The sequence below is a fragment of the Talpa europaea genome, assembly GCF_964194135.1.
Source record: "Talpa europaea genome assembly, chromosome: 14".
Taxonomy (NCBI): Eukaryota; Metazoa; Chordata; class Mammalia; order Eulipotyphla; family Talpidae; genus Talpa; species Talpa europaea.
In genome coordinates this window covers 91,148,017-91,168,821 of record NC_140082.1, presented here as the reverse complement: position 1 = coordinate 91,168,821, position 20,805 = coordinate 91,148,017, and the positions used below count along the sequence as shown (strand labels likewise).

Here is a 20,805-nt window from a genome sequence, read left to right as displayed (position 1 = left end):
TTTATGTATGCATGCATCCAAACGCTGGGGCGCAGGCCAGAGGTGTGGGGGAGGGGTGAGAGGACTCACCAGAGACAGAGTGGGGAGCAGAACAGGCAGACTGACTGAAACACACTGCTGAGGGGAGCAGCGGGCAAACCAGGAGAGGTCTGCTGCGCCATGTGGGTAGCTCCCTGACCGGGGATCGAACTTGTGCTGCAGCGACCGTAGTGAGCTTCATAGGTTGCGTCTTAACCCCTTACGCCACCAGGAGGCCCTGTGGTTCTCCTTTTCCAGGTGATTGCCCTAGAGGTGCCCCCGCGCGCACTGTCCAGACGGCGGGGCGGGCCCTGCACTGCTTCTGGCTTTAGCCACACAGCGCTGGGCTCCTTCCACCCGCTGTGGTCTTATGTGTTTTATTAACTTCTGTAAAGAAAACACCCATCTCGACATTTAAAAAGCAGGCTCTGCGGGCAGCAGTGTTCTGGGCCAGGTCAGAGACTCTCCGTTTTCTCTGGTCACCGGGTCATTTGCTCCTTTGCTCGCCAGCCAGTGTAGCCCGCGGGGGTGGACACGGCACCGCCTGAAGACAGACGTGCCCCGTGGCCCAGCTCTGGGGCCTCGTGGGGGATGCCCCCACCCCAGCTGGGCCTGTGGAGCTGAGGGGGAGAGCAGTCTGGGGACCAGGGAGGAGCTGGCACCTGAGGGGCCCAAGGTGGGTGCCCGCCCTGCAGGACTCTGGCCCCCGGTGGCCCTGTCACCCGGGAACCAGCAGATTTGAAACGGTGGACAGGGCCACAGGGCAGGAGGCGGACGGGAGGACGGGGCGGCTGTCCACCTGCCCTGGGAGACAGGAGCCACCTAAAAGCTCTCAAAGGTCAAAAGACCAAAAACCCAAACCGAGGGCTGTGGCAGCACAGCACCCGCACCGCAGGGGCCTGCGGCTGGAGACCAGTAACGGACGGTGCCCGATGGACAGGCCACATCTGTGGGCCTCCCCCGCGCACGGCTGCGAGAGACCCCAGGAAAAAACAGCGTGTTCATCTTACAAACAGGACCTGAGGGGGGTGCAGACCTCAAGCCGTCCTGACCCTCCAGCCCAGGCACTGTTCCCAAGGCGGGGCCAGTGGGGCTCCTGGCCAGGGCTGACCCTGGAGGGCTGTCTCTGGGGGAGAGGGTGGGCAGCCGCTGTCCTGTGGTGGCAGTAGTCCCAGGCCTCACCGCGGGGCACCAGGCCCGAGGCAGCAGGAGATAGGAGGCCTGCTCCCCAGGGCAAGGTCCTGGGGGTCATTGAGCACTGCCGCCTGTGCCTGGGGCGGCCCAGCAGCCTGCGGGGTACAGCTGACCTTGGGGTGGGTCTTGCCCGGCTGGCACAGTCTTGGCACTAAGAAGAGTTCGTTGCTCACATTGACGTTTCTCTTTAATTGAGGCTAGAAAGCAGCAGGGCCACCCCCAGGTCAGAGGGCGGGTCTGGCACTCGGCCTCCTGAGGCCGTGCAGTGCAGCACAGCAGCCGGGGTACAGGCTCTCAGCCACACGCAGACACGGGGGCTGCTCAGCACCTGCTATATGGCCCTGACAGCTTCTCCCAGGGGCTGGGGGTGCGCAGGGCTGGGGGGGGGATGGAGAGGGCGCAGGTGGTCACGCCCTGCATGGCCCTTCCAACGACAGCCGGCATGCCAAGGCCTCTGGCCTTGGCCACGTTGGCCCCCCAGGCTCTGGCCTGCATCCAGGGCGTCGCCCCCACCCCATGCCCCGCCCCGCCGAGGGGTGGCTATGGAGCCCGGGAGCTGCCGTGACCAGGGCTGGCGCACAGGTCACCGCGCTGAGGGCGGCTCACGCGCACGCCAGCCTGGGGGTTGGGGGGCGGCTCCTCGTCAGCCGGAGAGTGAAGACTCCGGCCAGAGCCCCAGGCCCCGCTGCCGGCGCAGGGCCGTGGACTGTCCTCCAGGGGAAGCCGCGGGTCCTGCCACAGACATGACAGGCCCGGGGCCAAGGGCAGCCTGGACAGTCAGAGCAGGTCTACGCCCCTAAGCCCGCGTTGTTCTTTTTCTTTTTGTAGGTGACTCACGTGCCATAAAATCCCCCCTTTTTGACAGAGCAATGTGCTGTATGGTGTCCCGGGCCCTACAACGTTCCTTCCTCCTCCGCCCGGCCCTGGCGGCCTGCGCCGTCCTCCACCTCCACTCAAGGGCGGCCTGGACGTCCACACGGTGCCCGCTGCAGCGCGCCCAGCCCCACGCCTCCCGGGATCCCTGTGTGGCTGAACCACGGGCCGCGGTGCGGAGCGGCCGCTTGTGCCCGGGCAGCGCCGTCGCCTTGAGGCATCTAGAGATGCGTCCTGCCGCGGCCACCCCGTCGCCGTGTGCAACGGCTTTGCCGCCGCGTCCACCAGTGCAGCCCTAGGCCCCGGTCTAAGCACTGTGCGGCCACAGCTCCCATGGGCGTGAGCGCACTTCCTGGGGCACCCGGGTGTTGCCCGCATGGCCTTTGGGGACGGCTGTGCTCGCAGTGTGGCGGGTCCTCATCTGCTCCCCTCATCTGCCCCCGCCCACCCCGCACCTGCGCGGGGCCTCCCTGCGGCCAAGCCCGACCCGTCATCCCGTGGCCTTGGGTGATGAGGGTCCTGGCAGGTGTCTTGCTTCACGGCTGTCCACCAGGCTGGACTTGGCCCTCGCCTGCCCGGCCCCCTACACTCACACCGCCCTGCTGGGGCGCCAGTGCACAGGCTGAGGGACTGGGCAGGCGGCCTCTGAGCTCACGGTCTCCCGCCACGGTGTGGAGCTGGCCGCTCCTGGCAGGGGCGTGGGCTGGGGCGGGACTGGCTGCCCGCGGCACTGGGCACTGGTGCAGGACAAGCTTCCCAGTGCAGCTCCGCGTGGCTGGGGGTCGGCAGCCCAGCAGCCAGGCAGAGGGGGCAGTGGGGCAACACCTTGCTCAGGACTTGGATTTTGGCTTCGTGCTGAGGCTGTGGACCACCCTGGAGAGGTGGCGGGAGGCCTGCCAGTCGGGGAGGCTCCCTATCACCCAGGAGCCAGGCTCACCAGGGTGGGGGGCAGGGCGAGAGTACCAGGGAGCAATTGTTCTCAGCTCTGTCGTATCCATGGCGACACTGGAGCTGAAGCTCTTCCTTTGAATTAAATTTCCCTACTGAGATTGCAAGTTTTCGTGTTTCAGGCTGGTCTGCCTCTGCCCTACCAGGGAGAGCTGAATTCGGAGGGCGAGGGAGTGGGGAGGAAATGCTGGCTTGAGCCTGCGCAGGCAGAGGGCCCCACTGAGCCACCCCGCTCTGCAGCCTCGCTGCCCTTCCTCCACCCAGGCCTCCCGGGCCAGCTCTCCTGTCTCTTTGGAAGCACTTTCTCCTGTAGTTACCGGAGGTGCTCAGGAGGGGCCCGCACTGTGTCCAGGGGGCCAGGGAGTCCACACGCAAGGGGCTGGGCGCTCTGTCCAGGCCTGCGCGAACACTCCCTCTTCCCCACCCTGCCCCCCCCCACATGCCCCTCCCCAAGTCAGACCTGGGCCTGGGCACGACGTGCACCCTGACCTGGGAGCAGGAGAGTGCGGGCACTGCACACAATGCCAACGGCGGAGCCGCCCAGACGCCCACCAGCAGACTGGGGGCGGGAAGGGCAGTGGCCTCACACAGGCCTGGCTCAGCAGGGTGGCCCCCAGACAGTGCTGCAGGTGGCCCCCAGACAGTGCTGCCTGAGCCACTGCCTGGGCCTGAGGCCAGGTCTGCAGAACAAGCAGAACAGAGGCGGAGAGAGGGCCTGGGGCCTCGGGAGGATGGAAGCTCCTGGGGGTGGACACCGTGCGGAACGCCACTGCATGGAGCATTACACACGGTCAGAACAGGAAGTGGCCGTTCTGTCCTGCCCATTGACAAACGGACACAGTTGGCCAGAGCCTGCATCCAGTGACGCTAGTGTTGGGCCCTTGGGGCTGCCCCCAGGGCAGGCTGGGCACAGGAACCCAGTTGTCTTAAGGACCTGGCAGGCTGCCAGCGGCCCCTCCTCATTTGCCTGGAGGTGGGAAGGTTTTGGGCGGGTGCAGAGGCGCCCGGAGCTGGGGTTTTCCTGTCTGCTTCTCAGCTCGGCTGGTCTCTGTGAAGGCGCCCCCTATTCTTTTCCTGGTTGTCCCCCATTTATGCCCCCGCAGGTACATGGCTATTTTAGGAAATTAGAAAACAGTCACCAGCCACGGAGCGCCAGTACTGCGCCTGGGCCTGCACCTGGGCCTGCACCTGGCACTGGCTCCTTAGGGATGGATGCGCATTTTCTGGCGACCTGCTGGCTTCAGGCGATCACCTCCACTTCTGGATCACCTCCACTTCTGCATTCATTTCCCCCTCACCTAACACTCAAACCACACCCAAGCTCTCCAGTGGGGGACCCCGGGTCACTGCTCTGCCAGTCCAGGAGCGCCTTTGGCCATTGGGTCTCACTTAACCCCGCGATTGCTGATCCCCAGCCAGGATACGTCTGTGCTGAGGGTGCCCCACAGTGTCTTCCTGGTTCAGGCACGAGCTTCCTGCCACCCTCTCCCCTTTTGTGCAGGCCCACCTTGCCCTGGAGGAGCCACGGGAGCCAGGTCTGCCAGGTGCTTGCATTGCTCAAGCCCCTCTGACTGACTGCCCCAGAGCGGATGGTCTGATTGCCACCCTGGATGCCTGTGCTGGGAAGCCGGGTTCCACTGGCCCGCGGGTGTGCCCCTCTCCCTGCCCTCTGGCACATGCTCCCAGCCACACAGCAGGTCTGGAGGAAACTGCACCTGGCGCTGGAGCCAGCTGGGGGCCAGGGAGGGGTGCAGACCCAGAGGGTCCTCCCAATTTTTCTAGAATATCTGTGGGATGACCCTCCCGAGCTGGCTTCTTCAGCCACACTCGGTGCTGCAGGGGGCAGGGCGGCACCCCACCTCGGGGATGGGGCACCCCAACCTTAGGATAAATGGAAAGCAACCCTAGCTCTGGATAAAGGGGGCTCCCTCAACCTCAGGATCTATAGGGGGCAGCTCTGATTTCGAGATAGGTGGGGCATCTCCAATATGGGGGTACCAGCCACGCCCTGCCTCCCCAGTACCTCGGAACATGAGTGTACTGCTCACATGTCCTTATTAAACTAGGTCTAACTGCCCGGAATATGAAAAAGTGGCTTTGCTGCGACCCCTGCAGCACGTGACAAGCCCCCGTCCTCCCTGAAGGCCTGACCATTGTTGTCGGGGTGTCTGGTTAGACGCCCCTCAGCACTACCTTTCATCCTTTCTTTTTTTTTTTTTTCTTAAAGTATGTGTTCATCATTCTCACATACTGATGCCTTTTTTTTTTTTTAAGATTTATTTATTTCTACAAGCACTGGGTACAGTCAGAAGCGCGGGAGGGTGAGAGAATTCACCAGTCAGAGTGGGGAGCAGAACAGGCAGACTGACGAAATACACTGCTGAGGGGAGCAGCGGGCGTGGCAGGAGAGGTCTGCGTGCCATGTGGGACCCTTGCTGGTGGCCGGGAATCGAACCGGCGCTGAGAGGCTGTGGGCCGCTTCGCAGCCCAGCGCTCAACCGCTGCGCCACCCGGGAGGCCCCTCATCCTTTCTAAGCTAGTGATTCAAACTGAAGGTTTTCCCCTCAGTCATTTTGGAGTCTCAAATAGTCCTCTGTTCCTTCCTAGACTTTCCTAAAAAAATTCACTTTTTCAGGACAAAAACCTTCCTTTAAAGTGACAGCTGCAAATTCCTTCCTTGGTGTAAATATTTATAGTCATTCCCAGTACTTTTCAAACACTTTCTACAATTACCGTATGTTATTATCTTAAATTCAAAATGTAATTCCAGACTTTGGGGGAAAAAAAAACATGGAAAATTTCAGCATGAGAATAAATATTGGGCCTCCCTGGTGGCACAAGGGGTTAAGCACAGTGCTATGAAGCTGTCCGCAGCCTCTGCAGCACAGAGTTTGATCCCCGGCCAGGGAGCTACCCACAGGGCACAGCAGACCTCTCCTGTCTCCCCGCTGCTCCCCTCAGCAGTATGTTTCAGTGGATCTGCCTGCCCTGCTCCCCAATTCTGTCTCTAGTGAATCCTCTCACTCTCCCACCTCTGACCTGCACCCCTGTTCTTGTGTGCATACATAAACAAATCTTAAAAAAAAGATATAAATATCCCTCAATAGCCCTATTATTACAGAGCGGGTGAAGCAGGGAAGACTTTTCCAAGAGCCAGGCCCTGCAGGTGAAGGGCCAGCAGGTTGACTGTGAGCGGTCAGGCCGGCCATTTTCAACTGAAGAGCACAGTGAGGGGCTAGACTGTGCGCCCCTAAAACGCCTCTGCTGAAGGCCTGACCTCCCTGCCTCAGAAGGTAGCCTTTTTCCGAAGTCACTGCAGGTGTGATCAGTGGGGTGTCGTTATAAAAGGGAAACTTGGAAGGAGACATACCAGGTGAGCCTGGGGGCCTGGAGGAGCCCCTTGGGAGAAGCCTTAAACCTGAAATCATTTTTATTACTCATACCAAGTAGTTGTCTTCATTTCACTCCCAAAGCCCATGAAAGCAATGGCTTGCATTGACGTTGCCCTAAATGCAGCTCTTGGGGCTGCGAGGGCCACGGAGGCTTCAGAAGCGCCGCCAGGAACGAGCCTCTCGAGCGGCACTTTCTTTTTCGTGCTGGCTGGCGATTTGTTAGCATTTGTACCAAAAGAATATAGTCCAAGCCAGAGCAAACCAAACAATTTTTTTCTTCTGCGGGACTCGGAGGACTTTACCCTCCATTATTCTCTAAATCAGTCCTTTTATTTTAACATTTATCATTTTTTACATTTTTTACAAGATTTATTTATTTATTTATACAAGCACTGGGTACAGTCAGAAGCGCGGGAGGGCGAGAGGATCCCCCAGAGCCAGAGCAGGGAGTGGAACAGGCAGAAGGACCGAAGGACACTGCTGAGGGGAGCAGCGGGCGGCAGGAGGGGTCTGCGCGCCCTGGGGGTCACTCCCTGGCCGGGGATGCCCGGGGATGGCCGGGGATGGCCTGCGGTCTCAGTGCTGGGCAGGGCTTGATGGCGCTGAGCCCGGCCCCGGCGCCCCCAGGGCCCTCCTTCAGCACGGGAGTCACTCAGCGTGGCCAGAATGAAGAGGCCTGTCTGCGCCCGAGTTGCTGACCCAGAGAACTGTGTCCAGGACGCGCCCCAGGTGCAGAGCGCGGCCGAGCGCCGCGCCTGTGGGGGATCCCACGACCCGCCGTCCAGCCCGGTAGGGGGCCCCGCGCGACCCTCCGGTGAGGGGCCGGGCCGGGCGGAGGGGGCCGGCCGGGGGCGCGCGGCAGCGGGCGGGGGACGTCGACGGCCCGGGGGCGCGGTCCCCCCTGCACTTGCCGACTTCTCAAGACGGACTCTCCAAGGACGGGCTTTCCCGGGCGCCCTGGGGACGGACCCTGGCGCGGCCCCCGCCGCCCCGGCCGCTCCTCGGCGGCGCAGGCCGGGCAGGCGGGCCCCGCGGTCGCCCCTGCCGCCTTCCGCGGGGCCCGGGGGGCGGCGCCGGGCCGGGGAGAGGACGGGGCGAGGGCGCCGGGCCGGGAGGGGGGAAGGCCGCGGGGCCCCCGGGGGGGCTGCGGGGGTCGGGGGCCGGGGGCCCGGGGCCGGGGCGGGGCTCGGGGCCCGACCGGACTGGACGGGCCGGCGAGGCCGCGCCGGAGCCCCTTCCCAGCATGCCCCGGGCGCGCGGCGGCGGGCGGGCGCGCGGCGCGCGTGCGCAGTGGCGGGGGGCGGCCGTTGGCCGGCGCGCAGGCGCGGTGGCGGCGGTGAGGTCGGCGGCGCTGGCGAGTCGCGCCCGGGATGTAGAGCCGGCGGCGGACGGCGCGGCTGACGCGGACCGGGCGGGAGGCGCGCAGGGGGCGGCAGTCGGCGGCGGGACGGGGGAGGCGCGAATCACTCATAAATGGCGCCGAAGCAGGACCCGAAGCCTAAATTCCAGGAGGGTGAGTCGGCGCGGCGGCGGCTAACGGGCGCGGGCGGGCGGGGGCCGGGCCGGACCGGGCCGGGCGGCGGGGCCGGGCGGGCGGGCCGGGGCTGGGGCGGCGCGCGCCCAGCCGAGGCGCGGCGGCGGCGGGCGGCGGGCGGCGGGCGGCGGCGGCGGGCGGGCGGCGGCGGGCGGCGGGCGGGCGGCGGGCGGCGGGCGGCGGCGGGCGGCGGGCGCGGGCGCGGGCGCCGCAAGATGGCGCCCAAGATGGCCGCGCGCGCCCCCGCCGCGTGTCGCGGAGCCGCGCGCCCCCGGCCGAGCCTGCGGGCTCCGCGGCGCGGCCTTCCCCGGGGTGCGCGGCCCGCGCCCCCAAGTGCCGGGGCGCCCCCTCCCCCGGGCGCGGGCTGCCGGTCGTGGGGCGCGGCCCCTCCCCGAAGGCGGCGCCCGCGGCCCCCCCGCCCCGGCGCCCCGCCCCCCCCCAGCGCGGGCCCGGCGGCCGCGCGGAGGCGCCACGTCGGGCGGGCGCGGGGCGCGGCGGGGCGCGGCGGGGGCGGGCCCTGGGCGGGCGCGGGCGCCGGGGCTCGTGCCGGCCCCGCCTGCTCCCCGCGGGCGCCCCAGCCGCGCTCGGCGACTCCCGGGCCCGCCCCGGCCGCAGGTTCGTAGACGCCCGGGGGCGCGGCGGGCGGCCCGGGTCGGGGGGCCGCGGGGCCCGGGGCGTCGCGCTGGGGCGGCGTTGCCGGCGCGGGGCCGGCTGGGGAGCGCCCTGAGGGGCGCGCGGCTGCGGGCGGGCGGGGCCAGAAGGCGGGCGGGGACTCGGGGGCGTCGGGTCGGCGGAAGGGGGGAGCCTTGCCCGGAGGCTGGGCGGCCCGCGCGGTCCCGCCTGCCCGGCTCCCTGCGAGCCGCGCGTGGAGAGCCGGCCTCCGGGGGCCGCCCCGCGCGTGCAGCGGCCCGGTGGAGCGGCGTGGGGTGCTGGTCCCCGGGGCGCCTCGAGCTTGTGGCCACCCGCGAGTTCGCGCCAGAGCGGCAGTGATTTGAAAAGGCGCTGAGCCCTCCGGCTGTCCCGTCCTCGTCGGGGTCTGGCGGGCGGGCGGGCGCCCGCCCCTCTCCCGGGGCCCTGGAAACGGAGGGGACAGAGGGGGGCGGGGCGGGGCCCGGCCCGCTGCGGGACACGGCGGGAGGGGGTGCCGGGAGCCCCGTGTGTTGAGCAGAGGCGCCCGAGGGTCCTCCTGCCCTGAGTTCGGTTCGCTGGCGAGTCTTGGGGCAGGTTTCCTGGGAAGTGGAAGTGCCACGGCCCGGCTTCCAGCGAGTGTCGAGAACATCGCTGAGGCGCCGCGGCCCAGACCCGGCGGGGCTGCACCTGCGGTCCAGTGTGCGGGCGCGGGTCCTGGACGGTGGGCGCCGAGAAGGCTGCGTGCCCGCCCAGCGCCGGAACCTTCCTGTCCGGATGGTGGTGACTGTGGGCCTTGCCTGCTTCCCGAGCAGGGGTTCGCGCTTCGGAGGGCCGGACGCCCCAGCAGCCTGTTGTGCTTGCTCGGGCCTGCGGGGGCTCCCGCGGTGACGCTTGGTCCTTGTGCCCCCCGTCTCGGGGCTGCTGCTGCGCGGGGCGAAAGCGTAGCTGACCCTGGTGTCTCCTCCGCAGGTGAGCGGGTGCTGTGTTTCCACGGGCCTCTCCTCTACGAAGCCAAGGTAGGGAGCTGTGCGGGCCCTGGGGGGTGGTGGGTATAGGGGGGAGGTGCCTGGCTCCCAGACTCCCCGCGCTCGGACCCCTTCTGGGTGTGCCTCTTGCTGCCCTGTTGGCCGCCCGGCAGCCGGGGCAGTGTTGGAGGGGAGTGACAGGAGACTGGCGGTTTGTGGGTGCAAATGGCCTTGTGGCCGCGGGGACTGAGAGCCCCTGCGGGAGTCCCGGGGCCCGCGCAGCGGGGAAGGTAAAAAGCTGCCAACAAGGAGCGCCTTTGCTTCTTACTTGTTGACGTGGCCAAGTTTGAATCCCGGGAGACTTCGCCAGTGTTGTGCTCAGGTTACACACGCTGGTTTTATATTTAGTCAGACAAACAGGACGATGAATTCCAGAGTTGAGATGTTTTCAGTGTGTCGTTGCTGCCGCGGCCCCGCGCGCAGGCGCAGACGGGCTCCCTCGGCCCCGCGGCGCGCCTGAGCGCGGCCTGGTCTGGAGCAGCCGCAGAGCCGGGTGGTCTCCAGGCGGCAGTTCCGTCACGCGTGTGAGATTTAAACTTGCGGATGACTGGGGGTTCCTGGAGAGGCCCAGTCCGTACCCCAAGTGTCAGTTTTTTGGTAGCAATTTCTGGGGAACCCCTAGGCGGGCACCCGTCCCGCCCCTCCAGTGAGGCGCTCTGGCCGACGACGTCTGAGCGGTGCTTGGAACAGTTTGAACCCGGACGGTGCTGCTGGCGGGCGGCAGACCCCAGCGGGCGATGGTCCCGTGCGCCTGGCTGCTCTTCAGGGGACCCCGGCGCGGCTGGCCGCTGGCCCCTGCAGCGAGCGGGTGACCGTCCCGCGGTGTAAACATTTCCCCGAAGATGAGATTGTCAGAAGCCCCGGTCCCGGGCTAGCTTGGCCTCGAAAGAGCACCAGCAGCCGGTGTCAACCTCTTGGAGACGGTCTCCTCGCGCCTGCGTCGCCTGGGGCTGCGGCTTAGGCTGGTGGCGAACGCTCAGGGTCTTCAGCTTGGGAGGCCTGAGGCAGCAAACGGTGCCGCAGGAAGCGCCCATTGACCCGATGCCGCCAGCCGAATGCTGGGGGGTGCCGCCCGCGTGCTGAGCGGGGAGAGTGTCTGGAGGGGTGCCGGAGGCGTCCAGCTAGTCTCTCCCTTTCCGCCGCTCTTCAGGCAGGTGCTTCCAAGCGCGCTCCTCTTTCTCGTTGCAGTGCGTGAAGGTTGCCATAAAGGACAAGCAAGTGAAATACTTCATACATTACAGCGGCTGGAATAAAAAGTGAGTATTCGCGCCCTGCAGACGGCGTTTTCCCAGCAGTTCAGGCAGCCCGTGCCCTGGGCGGGGCCACCGTCGCCGCCACGCGTGCCTGTTGCGGGGGAGCCGCCTCTGCTGGAAGCGGGGGCATGCGGCCCTTTCACGTGGCGTCTTTGGGGTGCTGCTTGCGGGTGTCGCTAGCGTGTCGAGTGACAGCGTGTCGAGTGACCGCGGGCAGCGAGCTGCTTGTTTCCTCCATTTCAGAGCTGCGTAGGCCAGCTCGAGGGCTCTGTGGGAGGGGGCGCCTCAGCACACACGCTGTGTCCCATTCCGCTGCCTGCGCGCTGTGGCCAGTTGTCCTGAGCTGTGGAAACACTGTGGACAGAGAGCGACCTTGCTTCTGAGCATCACTTCAGCGTGCAGAAATCTCGTCACAAAGCCTGGCTTTCCTCCATGAAGAAGGGGGATTTTCAGAAGCGGTGGCGAGCGGGCCGCGCGGGGGAGGGAGAGGTCTAGAGGGAGCGCGTGTCTCTCGCGGAGTCGCCGCCTTGCGGCCCCCAGGCGCACACCTGACGCCACTCCTTGTGCCGCTGGTAGTCGCGTGGCTTGTGAGGCGTTTTTAATTGCTTTTATTTGAGATTTTGGCCTTCAAAGATAGCACTGCCAGAAAGCACCGCTTCGAGGAGTTGTTTTTCAGTAACTGTCACGGAGCCCGCCAGCCTCTGGCGTCCAGCTCTCCCGCGAACAGAGCGCCCGCCCTGACGCGCCGGCGGGAGGGAGCGCTCGCCCGCCACCCGGCCAGCCCTGTTCATCGTGGTGGGGGTTTTTTCATGGCAGTCTCTTAGCTAAGAAGAAGTGTTGGTCCCTGAGCGGCTCTTCTACCGGCGCGGCTGTAGCAGGGCGGATGCAAGCTGCGTGAACGCGCTGACGACCTGTGATTTTGTTCCTCTAGTGAGCGGCAGTTGTCGCGTGTCTAGTAGCGGGAGGGGGTGACGGGCTCACAGTCACCCTGTGGGCTTTTATTTTGAATATGGAGAGAGTGGGAAAGTAGCGCACTGGACAGTCTCGGCTCATAGGCGGGAGCTGTGATTCGAAGGGGGACGTGAGAATGAACGTTCCCGTTGTCCTGACGTCCAGAAGTTCACCTTAGGGCTCCTGCCGTGTAGCGCTGCTTTGCTTGTTTAGCAAACGAGATGGCAAGACTGTCTTAGTTTTTCATTGGGCTTTATTTTTCCATGCTCATTTTTTTACTATAGAACGCACCTATTTTGTGTTGCGTATCGTGTGTTTTATTAGACCTAACGTCGGCATTACCTGGGGGAGAGAAGCCTTCTGTAGCGGGGCTCTCGTTTCTCTGCAGGAAATACTCACTTTATTTCATTTATGCTAATTCACGGGGAAGCTGAAATACACCCAAGAAATCAAAGGAAAATAGCAAATTTGTGGGCTAGCTCCACCCCTCCCTGCGCACACTTTTAAAGAATTGCTTTAGGATCCTTTAAAATGACCATGAGCATATCATTCGTACTTTTTTTCCCTTCTTGTGTGTAATGGTCTTACCGCGCAGGATCGTACTTCCGTAGGAACGGCCGGGAGACTTAGGTGACATCTCTGGAAATTGTGAAAAGTACCGAATGTAGTTTTTGATTTTATTGCTGCACAATGACGTTTTTCTTGGACATCGTTCAGTGAAACAACCTGTGACGGGCTCGTGAAGGTGGTTCTCTTTGTAACTAATGTTACGCATGCGTCCTTGGAAAGGGAACTAAAAAGGGCGGTAAACTTGAGAGCTTTCAGTGACACGCACCGGGGAAAGGTGTTACATCAGAGAGGTTTTTTTGTGGCTGACTTGGTATTTATCCATTTTGAGAACTTGGATCTTCAGTGTTTAGAGAAGTCTTTGAATGAACTCGCATTGGCGGGGGGTGCTCCGTGGACGCCCAGACAGCCCGTCGCTCCTGCCGTGGTGCTGCGCGACCGGTGCCGAGCGGGGCTTGGCGCGCCAGTCACCAGCTTCCTCTGGAAACGCCGCGATTCTTCTCTGCTGGACCTCTGTCGAAAAGCTCTCAGAGCAAAAGATTGGCTTCATTTTCCTTTGGGCCGCAAAGGTTTTCAGCTCCTGGCTTAGAGAGGAGACTCCGGCACTGTCCTCCCTTCGCTGCGTTCCCGCGGGGGCGGGCGCGCGTGGTCTAGAGGGAGCGCTGAGGGAGGCGGCCACTGGCGAGGTCCTCGCGAAAGAACCGGAACCACACTTGAGGGCGTGCAGGTGAAGAGGGGGCCTCGTTTTGTGAATGGCTCGTAGGACACCGTTCTGCAAAAACTGCAACAAAACCCAGTTTCCAAGTTGGAATTTTTTAGGCTTGGGTAGGTACCGTGCTTGCGCAGGCACGATGCGGAAGCGGCTTCTCCGTGTTGAAAGACCTCACCGGGCTCTGATGACAGACGTCGTGAGCGCTCCGCTCTGTAAAGAAGTCAGCTGAGCGCACGGCGGCTCTGGGCCTTGCCACTGAGCCCCTTTGGGCCGCGCTGTCTGTATCAGGAGTGCTGGGAGGCCCAGGCGCCCTGAGAACACTTCGAGGACGTGAGGATCTTGTAGCCCTTTTTCCTGTTCCCGAGGCGCTCCCTCAGTACGCCACCCCTCCCGCGCGCGGCGGAGGTGCACGCTTCGTGTCTTCTCCGCGACCCGCTCGAGCTTTGCTTTCTCCTCGGTCGGCTCCTTGGGGCCAGCTCACCCGAGAGGTCGGAGGCGGGAGTCGCTGTGCAGGCTCTGCTTCGAGGGCGCGTCCCGTGTGTCACTAGGGGAGCTCCCCTCCGCAGGAGAAGAGCTGAGGTGTCCCGAGGACAGGGCCTGACTTGGTTTGCCCCTGTGGAAAAAACCCGTGCCACGGGTCTCATTTTGGAGCTCTTCAGAGTGCCAGCTGCCTTGGCAAGGAGACGCGTGGCAGTGGCGCCTCCGAGCTGGAGCCACCTTCCTGGCGGGGCCCTTGACGTGCCGCCGTGAGGGGCAAGGGGGTTTCACGTGCTCGTCAGGCGGCGGCTGTGTGCGGTGGCCGCCTCGTGGGCGTGGTGCTGTCCGGTCTCCCGGTAGCTCTGGGGCAGGCGCCGCGCACGCCCCACCCTCCTGCCTCACTGGCGCGGGGCTGAGGCTCAGGGAGGCCTGTGGCCACAAGACAACCCCTCCCCCCCCCCAGCCCGCTGGATGGCTGGATGTGCGCGTTCACAGTAGGCGCCTGGGCTGCATCTCTCGGAAGTTAAAACGCCACTTGTCAGAGACCTTTAAGGGGTGGGGGTGGGGGTGGGGGGCTGGGGCCCCGGGGGCCCGCTTACAGTACGTCGGTGCTCACGCTTTGTGTTTTGAGAAATTTGCTTCCGGGTTCCTGGCAGCGTAGGCTGGGAATGCCGCTTCCTCTTCAGGGTAGAGGTTCTCTTGCTAGTGGAGGTGGGATTTGTAGGGTCCGCTACAGAAAGTCACTCAGAAACCCTGGCCTTGCTCCGGGGACCCAGCCGACAGCCGGGAGGACGGAGGGCGCGGGGGCGCGCACCCGGGCTCACGTGGCTCTCCTCTCCGCAGCTGGGATGAGTGGGTTCCCGAGAGCAGAGTGCTCAAGTACGTGGACACCAACCTGCAGAAGCAGCGGGAGCTTCAGAAGGCCAACCAGTGAGTGTGCGCTGGGCGGCGCCTCGTGCTCCATCTGAGCGCAGCGGGGGCTGGCGGGCACCTGGGGGCACCTCGGCCACCAGCTCCTGCAGCGGGGGCTCCCTGGAAGGTCGCTGAGTGGATGGCGGGGCCCTGGGAGGCCACGAGCTCTGCAGGGCAGTGGGTTCCATTCCCGAGGTGCAGTGTCTGTCCTGAAAGTTGGGACCCGTGGAGCCACCGGGAACGACCACATGGGGACCATGAGACTGGGGCGTGGGAGCCCCGGCCTGTCCCTGGCTTCACCTCTGACCACATCTACTCCGTCAGCCTTTACTCCTCCTTTCTCAAGCAGTGGGTTTGAGGCTCTTCTGACGCCTTAGAGATGCCCCCCTTCTTCCCCACTTTGTCTTTGCAGGGAGCAGTATGCGGAGGGCAAGATGCGAGGGGCTGCCCCGGGGAAGAAGACATCGAGTCTGCAGCAGAAAAGCGTGGACGTGTAAGAGCGAGCCGCCTCGGTTTTGTGTGGTTTTCTTCCGACTTCCTTCCTGCTTCCCCGCCCGTGTTCTCGTGGTGTGGGGCCCGTGTGTGGCAGGCAGCCGGCCGCCTGGCGGAGTATGGCTGAGTGGCGTTGCGCGCACGCGCCGCCCCGGGGCGCTGTCAGCGTCTGCCTAGGCGGAGCTGCTGTGGTCGCAGGACGCGGCTTCTCTGGGTCAGCGGGGAGGGTAGCGCGAGGGCCTCCACGCGGGGCCGGGGTGGGAAGTGAGGCGTTCACACCTAGACTTCTGAAGGAAGGGCAGTCCCGGATCTTCCTTGTCACTGGTTGGGTGGGACGATGTTGTGGGCTTTGCCGGCAGGCGAGGCGCGGGGAGTCGTGGGGGTTCACATGTTGATTTTGTTTTTTTTTGTCCTTACAGGAAGACAAAAAAGAACAAACAAAAAGGTAAACGTGTTGACTTTGTTGCAGTTTTGTCTTTGTCACGCTTAGGTTTTAAACTTAGCGTTAAAATTAAAGGGTCACCATTTCGGAGTGGGCCTGTCTTGCTGACAGTCTCAGACGCGAGTCACAGCAGGTGGGGTTACGCACGGAGCTGAGACACTTACTGGGGTTCTCTGACCCTGAGGGGGTGGTGGTAAGCGAGGGTTAGAAGGTCAGTTACACGTGCCTTGTGCTGGACGTTGGGGACAGCCACTCGGCAGGTGTGGTTCTGTGACGGGGAGTCAGAAAGACCCGTGTGGTGGGGAATTGAGGAGAGAGGGCCGTGAGTCCTCTGGCTTACGAGAGCTCGGTGTTTGCTCCACACCCCACTTCTTCCAGCTCCTGGAAACGGAGATGGTGGCAGTACCAGCGAGACGCCCCAGCCTCCTCGGAAGAAGAGGGCCCGAGTAGATCCTACTGTTGAGAACGTGAGTTTTCGTGATGCTTGTGGATGACACGTAGGGTGGCCGTCTGGGGCTTGGCCATGCGCCCATGGGCCTTACCAGAGTGGCTCCTCTGAGCGCCCCCCGTGGGGCATGGTCTGGTGCCCATCCGCACGCACTTTTGCTCTAGCTCCTCCCGCCTGGCCTGCAGCCTCATGAGGCCTGTGTTCCCTGAGTGTCTGGCGTGAGTGGCGTCTTGCAGGCCGTGGGAAGTGGCGCAATGTGTACCGGGGTGGTGAGGGGGCCCATGAGAGGCTCTGCGGTGTCGGTGGTCTGCAATCCCGCGCGAGCGTCGGAACGGCTGTCTCTGATTCCCAGAGCGAGGAGTCTGAGGGGTTCCCGCGTCTGACTGATGTAGTTTAAGTCCGTGACGCTGAAGCCGCAGGGCAGGGACGGCTTAGAAGCTTAGAAACGGTGGTGAGGGTCCACGTGACTTGGGGCAGTGGCTGGTCGGCCTCAGTGGAAGTCAGCGCAGCCCATGTGTGCAGAGACGAGGGGACCGGCTCAGGAAACATGGGGCGCGGGGCAGGATCGTTTCCCGCCATATCTGACGTGGTCGCGGTGGCGTGCTCGAGAGCCCCTGGGAGCCGCTGGGTGCCCTGTGCTTGGGAAGTTTGAGAAAAGTCCTGTCCTTGGCAGTTGCCTTCGGCAGGGAAAGGTGAACACCCGGTGCCCTTTGCCCCTAGGAGGAGGCCTTTGTGAACAGGGTCGAAGTCAAAGTGAAAATCCCCGAGGAGCTGAAGCCGTGGCTCGTCGACGACTGGGACTTGATCACACGGCAAAAGCAGGTACCCGGGCGCCTCAGTCTGACTCCGAGACCAAACCGCGCGGTCAGCAGAGAGGCCCGAGCCCTGGCGGTGGCCTCGGGAGCTGCCTGGGGCGGGAGTCCTCGGGGAAGCCAGCAGACGCCACATCTCCTCCCTCACTGTCCCTGGAGCCAGAGCCCTCACCGGGGCCCGTGCGGGGGCAGCTGGGACGCGGCAACCCCTGCGAGGCCTTCATGGGCTCCGGGTCTGATGATGCGTGTGGACGCGGTGGCGGTGCGGGGTGAGCCTGTCTGACCTCAGAGGTGACGGTCCAGTGTGAGGAGCTGGGTTCCAGGACAGGAGAGGGCGGGCAGGGCCACCTCGGGCGGAGACGGGGCGGATGGCTGGGGCTCGGCTCCTGTGCCCCCTTCCTGAGCTTGTGCTCCTCGGCCCTTCCGCGCCCCCGGTGCCCGTGGGGCGGGAGGACCTGGCAGGAAGGCGCCGATGCTGCTCGGGGATCCTGCCTTCCCCGTGAGCTCGCCGGTGTGACCTCTCTGGAGCGTCCCGGTGTGCAGTGTGGCTATTTTCACAGCTCTTCTACCTTCCCGCCAAGAAGAACGTGGACTCCATTCTGGAGGATTACGCGAATTACAAGAAGTCCCGGGGAAACACAGATAACAAGTAAGGCTGAGCTGCGCTTCGCATGTTTGCCCGGAGGTGTTTTTTCCCTGAAATTCCCAAATAAGTGATCCAGCGCTTCTACTTGCTCTGAAACGCGTCAGAAACCTGGTAGAATTTCATCGGGCTGACCAGTGTTGGGTGGCCTCCAGCTTTGGTGAAGGCCAGTAAATATTTTTGGTGTAGAAGTGTCGCCTCTCAGAGTAGGGCGGTGGGGATGCGAACCCACCCTCCCCCCAGGCTGTAGCCTGTTCCTCTCCCCACCTGTTAGCTGTGGGATTAGGTTCTTGGGCCTGTTGAAGTCTTCGTGATGTTCGTCACGCAGCCCGCCCTTCCCTGTGCGTGCTCACCTGCCTGGCGGCGATGCCTGAGACCGCTGCGCTCTGTCGCTCCCCAGGGAATACGCGGTGAACGAGGTGGTGGCGGGGATCAAGGAATACTTCAACGTCATGCTGGGCACGCAGCTGCTCTACAAGTTCGAGAGGCCGCAGTACGCCGAGATCCTGGCCGACCACCCTGACGCGCCCATGTCCCAGGTGTACGGGGCGCCACACCTGCTGCGGCTCTTCGGTAACCCCCCGCCCCAGGCTGCTAGCTCTGCCATCCATGCTTGGGCCTCTGGTTTTCTCTCTTTCCTGATAGACGTTGAGGGGTCACCTGAAGTGGAGCCCTAAGACCCGGTTCCATTCGAACATTGACTTGAACCTAAAATGTTTAAAGTCTAAAGTCTTTATTCTTCAAAGCCAAGGGTTCCCAGAGCCGTGTATTCTTTGTTTTAAGATTGAGTTATTTATGTGTGCAAGATCCGGGGTACAGGCCAGAGGTGTAGGGGGAGAGAAGATTCACCCGAGACAGAGCGGGGAGCAGAACAGGTAGGCTGACTGACGTACACGGCTGAGGGGAGCAGCGGGGAGACAGGAGAGGTCTGCCGCGTCCTGGCCGGGGATGGACTCAGGCCTGCAAGGTGGTAGTGCTGAGAGTGACCCCAAGGCCACCAGGGAGGCCCGAGCCATGTATCTCTAAAGGACCCTGGTGCTGGCCGCACTTGCTCACGTCACACGGTGCTGCCCCGTCGTCGCGCTGACGACACTCTCCTGTTTGCACAGTGCGCATCGGCGCGATGCTGGCCTACACGCCCCTGGATGAGAAGAGCCTGGCGCTGTTGCTCAACTATCTTCACGATTTCCTCAAGTAAGTCTCAGCCTGCACTCGCCGCGAGACATGCAGGGGTCAACGCTGGGATAGGCCTGCCCATCGTTGCCACACGCCACGTTCTAGGTGCATCAAAAATGTAAAGATGTGATAGCACAGGAGGAAAGAGCGGGGGCCTGTCGGTATGACCTTTGAGGCACGAAAGGGCTGAAAAGTAATCTCAGAAATACAGGAAATGGTTGCGTTTCCTGTGGCTGTTGTCAAAGGTGTGAAAGCCCGATAAAGATGCCTCGGCTGGTGGGGGGGGCTGTTGTGAGGCAGCAGGGCCCGGCGCGCGGGGAGCCCTGCCCGGCAGCTCCAGGGACCCTCCCGCGCGTGGCCCGCAGGCTGCCTGGCCGCGGGGGCAGCGGAAGGAAGGAGGGCGGCCGTGCGCCTCAGGCAGCCGCGTGGCCCGCAAGCTGCAAGCTGCAGCGGCCCGGGCGGCCCTCGGTGGGCAGTGGGGGGGCGCGTGTCGAGGTGCCCGGCTTCCCTGTGCGAGCGACACGGGCGCTGCCGCCGCTTACGGAGCACGGCTTGGCGGCCCGGCCCTTCGCCACGGGGGGCGTGCGGCAGCGGAGGTGCAGGCCGGAGGCCCCGTCCCCGCTAACGGCGCCGTGTCCTCAGGTATCTGGCGAGGAACTCGGCGGCTCTGTTCAGCGCCAGCGACTACGAGGTGGCCCCGCCCGAGTACCACCGGAAGGCGGTGTGACGCCCTCGCCCGCGCAGCACGCTCGTCCCCGGCCCTCCTCTTGTACAGACGACGTACCTTGACCATGTTAGCGTGTGACAGAGTTGGTGTTCGTTTCCTGTTTGATTTTAAACAGAGAAAATAAAAGGGGTTTCCGCTCCTTTCCTCTCTCTCCATTTCAAAGCTGCCCCCCACCCCACTCCCGTGTGCCCGTGGAGGGCGCGGAGCGGCGCTGTCCTGCCCACCGCCGCGCGGCCAAGCTGCTTCTGAGTGCTGGTGGCCCCGTCCCCGTGACACTGCGCACTTTCATGCTGTGTCCTCGCTCACGACAAACGCCCCGGTTGCTAGTGCCAAAGGTCACGTCCGCGCGCAGCTGACCGCGCTGTCGGGCTGCCCGCTCGAGGCCTGCAGCGCCGCCCGCAGCCCGCGCCGCCGGCGTCTCCCCGCTCAGACTGTGAAGGTGGTGGCCTGTCCCCTGGTGTCGTGTTTGTGTCTGGTGCACGTTTCACACGGTAGACGCAGCGCGCGGTGCCGCTGCAGTTTTCTGGAAAAGTCAGTCTTTTAGGAGTTGTTTTTCAGATCTTCAATAAATTTTTCTTTAAGTTTCAAAGAAGAGTGTGCCGTGTGGGTGTCTCACGGGGTGCGCCTCAAGTTTGGACTCCAGTTCTTCAGTTGGGTGCAGCTTTCTTGTTAGTTCCGTGGGGCCCACCTCCTCGGCCCCGGGGAGCGCAGAGCGGTGCTGGCTGAGCGCGCCCACGCCCGGGCCGCAGTCTCTGCTGCTCCTGAACCCCTGGGGGCCAGCAGCCTGCCTGGAGCCCTGCTCTCGGGCTGTGCGGGGTCTCGGGCGGGGAGGGTGGCTGGGGGGCCCCCAGACGGAGGCAGACCGTCCCACGGAGGGCCGCGCCCTGGCCCACCGTCCCAGACCGGCCCTGCCGGGGCCTGGGGCTGCGCCTCAAGCTGCCCTGACGCTGAGGGGGAGGGCGCCGTGCAACGTCGCCCACCCGGTGGCGGTGGACAGAGGACAGGGCGTGGCCCACCTCCCACGAAGCCGCAGGCCTCAGCAGCCGGGGGTCCGTGGGCCGGGGCCTGGTCCAGCGAGGACACGTGGTAACTTAGGGAACCAAAGTCACTTCCTACGATGGAGCTTGGGCCCCAAGAGGGCTCAGGGCTGCCGGGTGCCAGCGCGGACGTCTGTCCCGGGAGCAGGGCCGGCGCGGGGTCTCTGGCCCGCTGGCCGCTCCTCCGCTGCCGGCGCCCACCCCAGTCGCGGCTCTCGGGACCGGTGGCTCTTCGTGCTGGGGCGGCCGGGGACCGCAGCGTTGCTGGTTCTGGGGGTGTGGTCCGTGCGCGGGGCGCCGGTTGGGGGGGCAGGAGGCTGTCGCGCCGCGGAGGAAGGAGCAATGTCGGGAAGGCCCTGGCTGGGGAAACCGTGCTCGGGAAGGAGACTCGGGAAAGACGTCGGCCTCGCTGGTCTCGGGCCGGCCCCGCCCCGGGGGGAGGCGTCTCGCTCTGCGCGCGCGGGGTGTTTCCCGCGAAGGAAAAACTCGCTTCTGAGCTGAGCTCTGGACGGGGGGTGCCGGGAGAGGCGCAGGAGACCCTG

General features: G+C 64.3%; 1 protein-coding gene across 1 annotated transcript; it reads left to right on the top strand.

The window, feature by feature from the left end:
* Window positions 1–7,898: 7,898 nt before the first annotated feature.
* MORF4L1 (mortality factor 4 like 1) lies at window positions 7,899–19,809 on the top strand (the record flags this gene model as incomplete). The annotated part of the gene is given in 15 exon segments (XM_084253305.1): window positions 7,899–7,938; window positions 9,559–9,605; window positions 10,803–10,870; window positions 13,386–13,418; window positions 13,420–13,457; window positions 13,460–13,502; window positions 14,418–14,504; window positions 14,899–14,979; window positions 15,398–15,423; window positions 15,799–15,887; window positions 16,589–16,690; window positions 17,241–17,329; window positions 17,724–17,896; window positions 18,433–18,517; window positions 19,142–19,809. Coding segments are annotated over 15 exon segments (1,086 nt in total). The 3' UTR covers window positions 19,227–19,809.
* Between the last annotated feature and the right edge of the window lie 996 nt (window positions 19,810–20,805).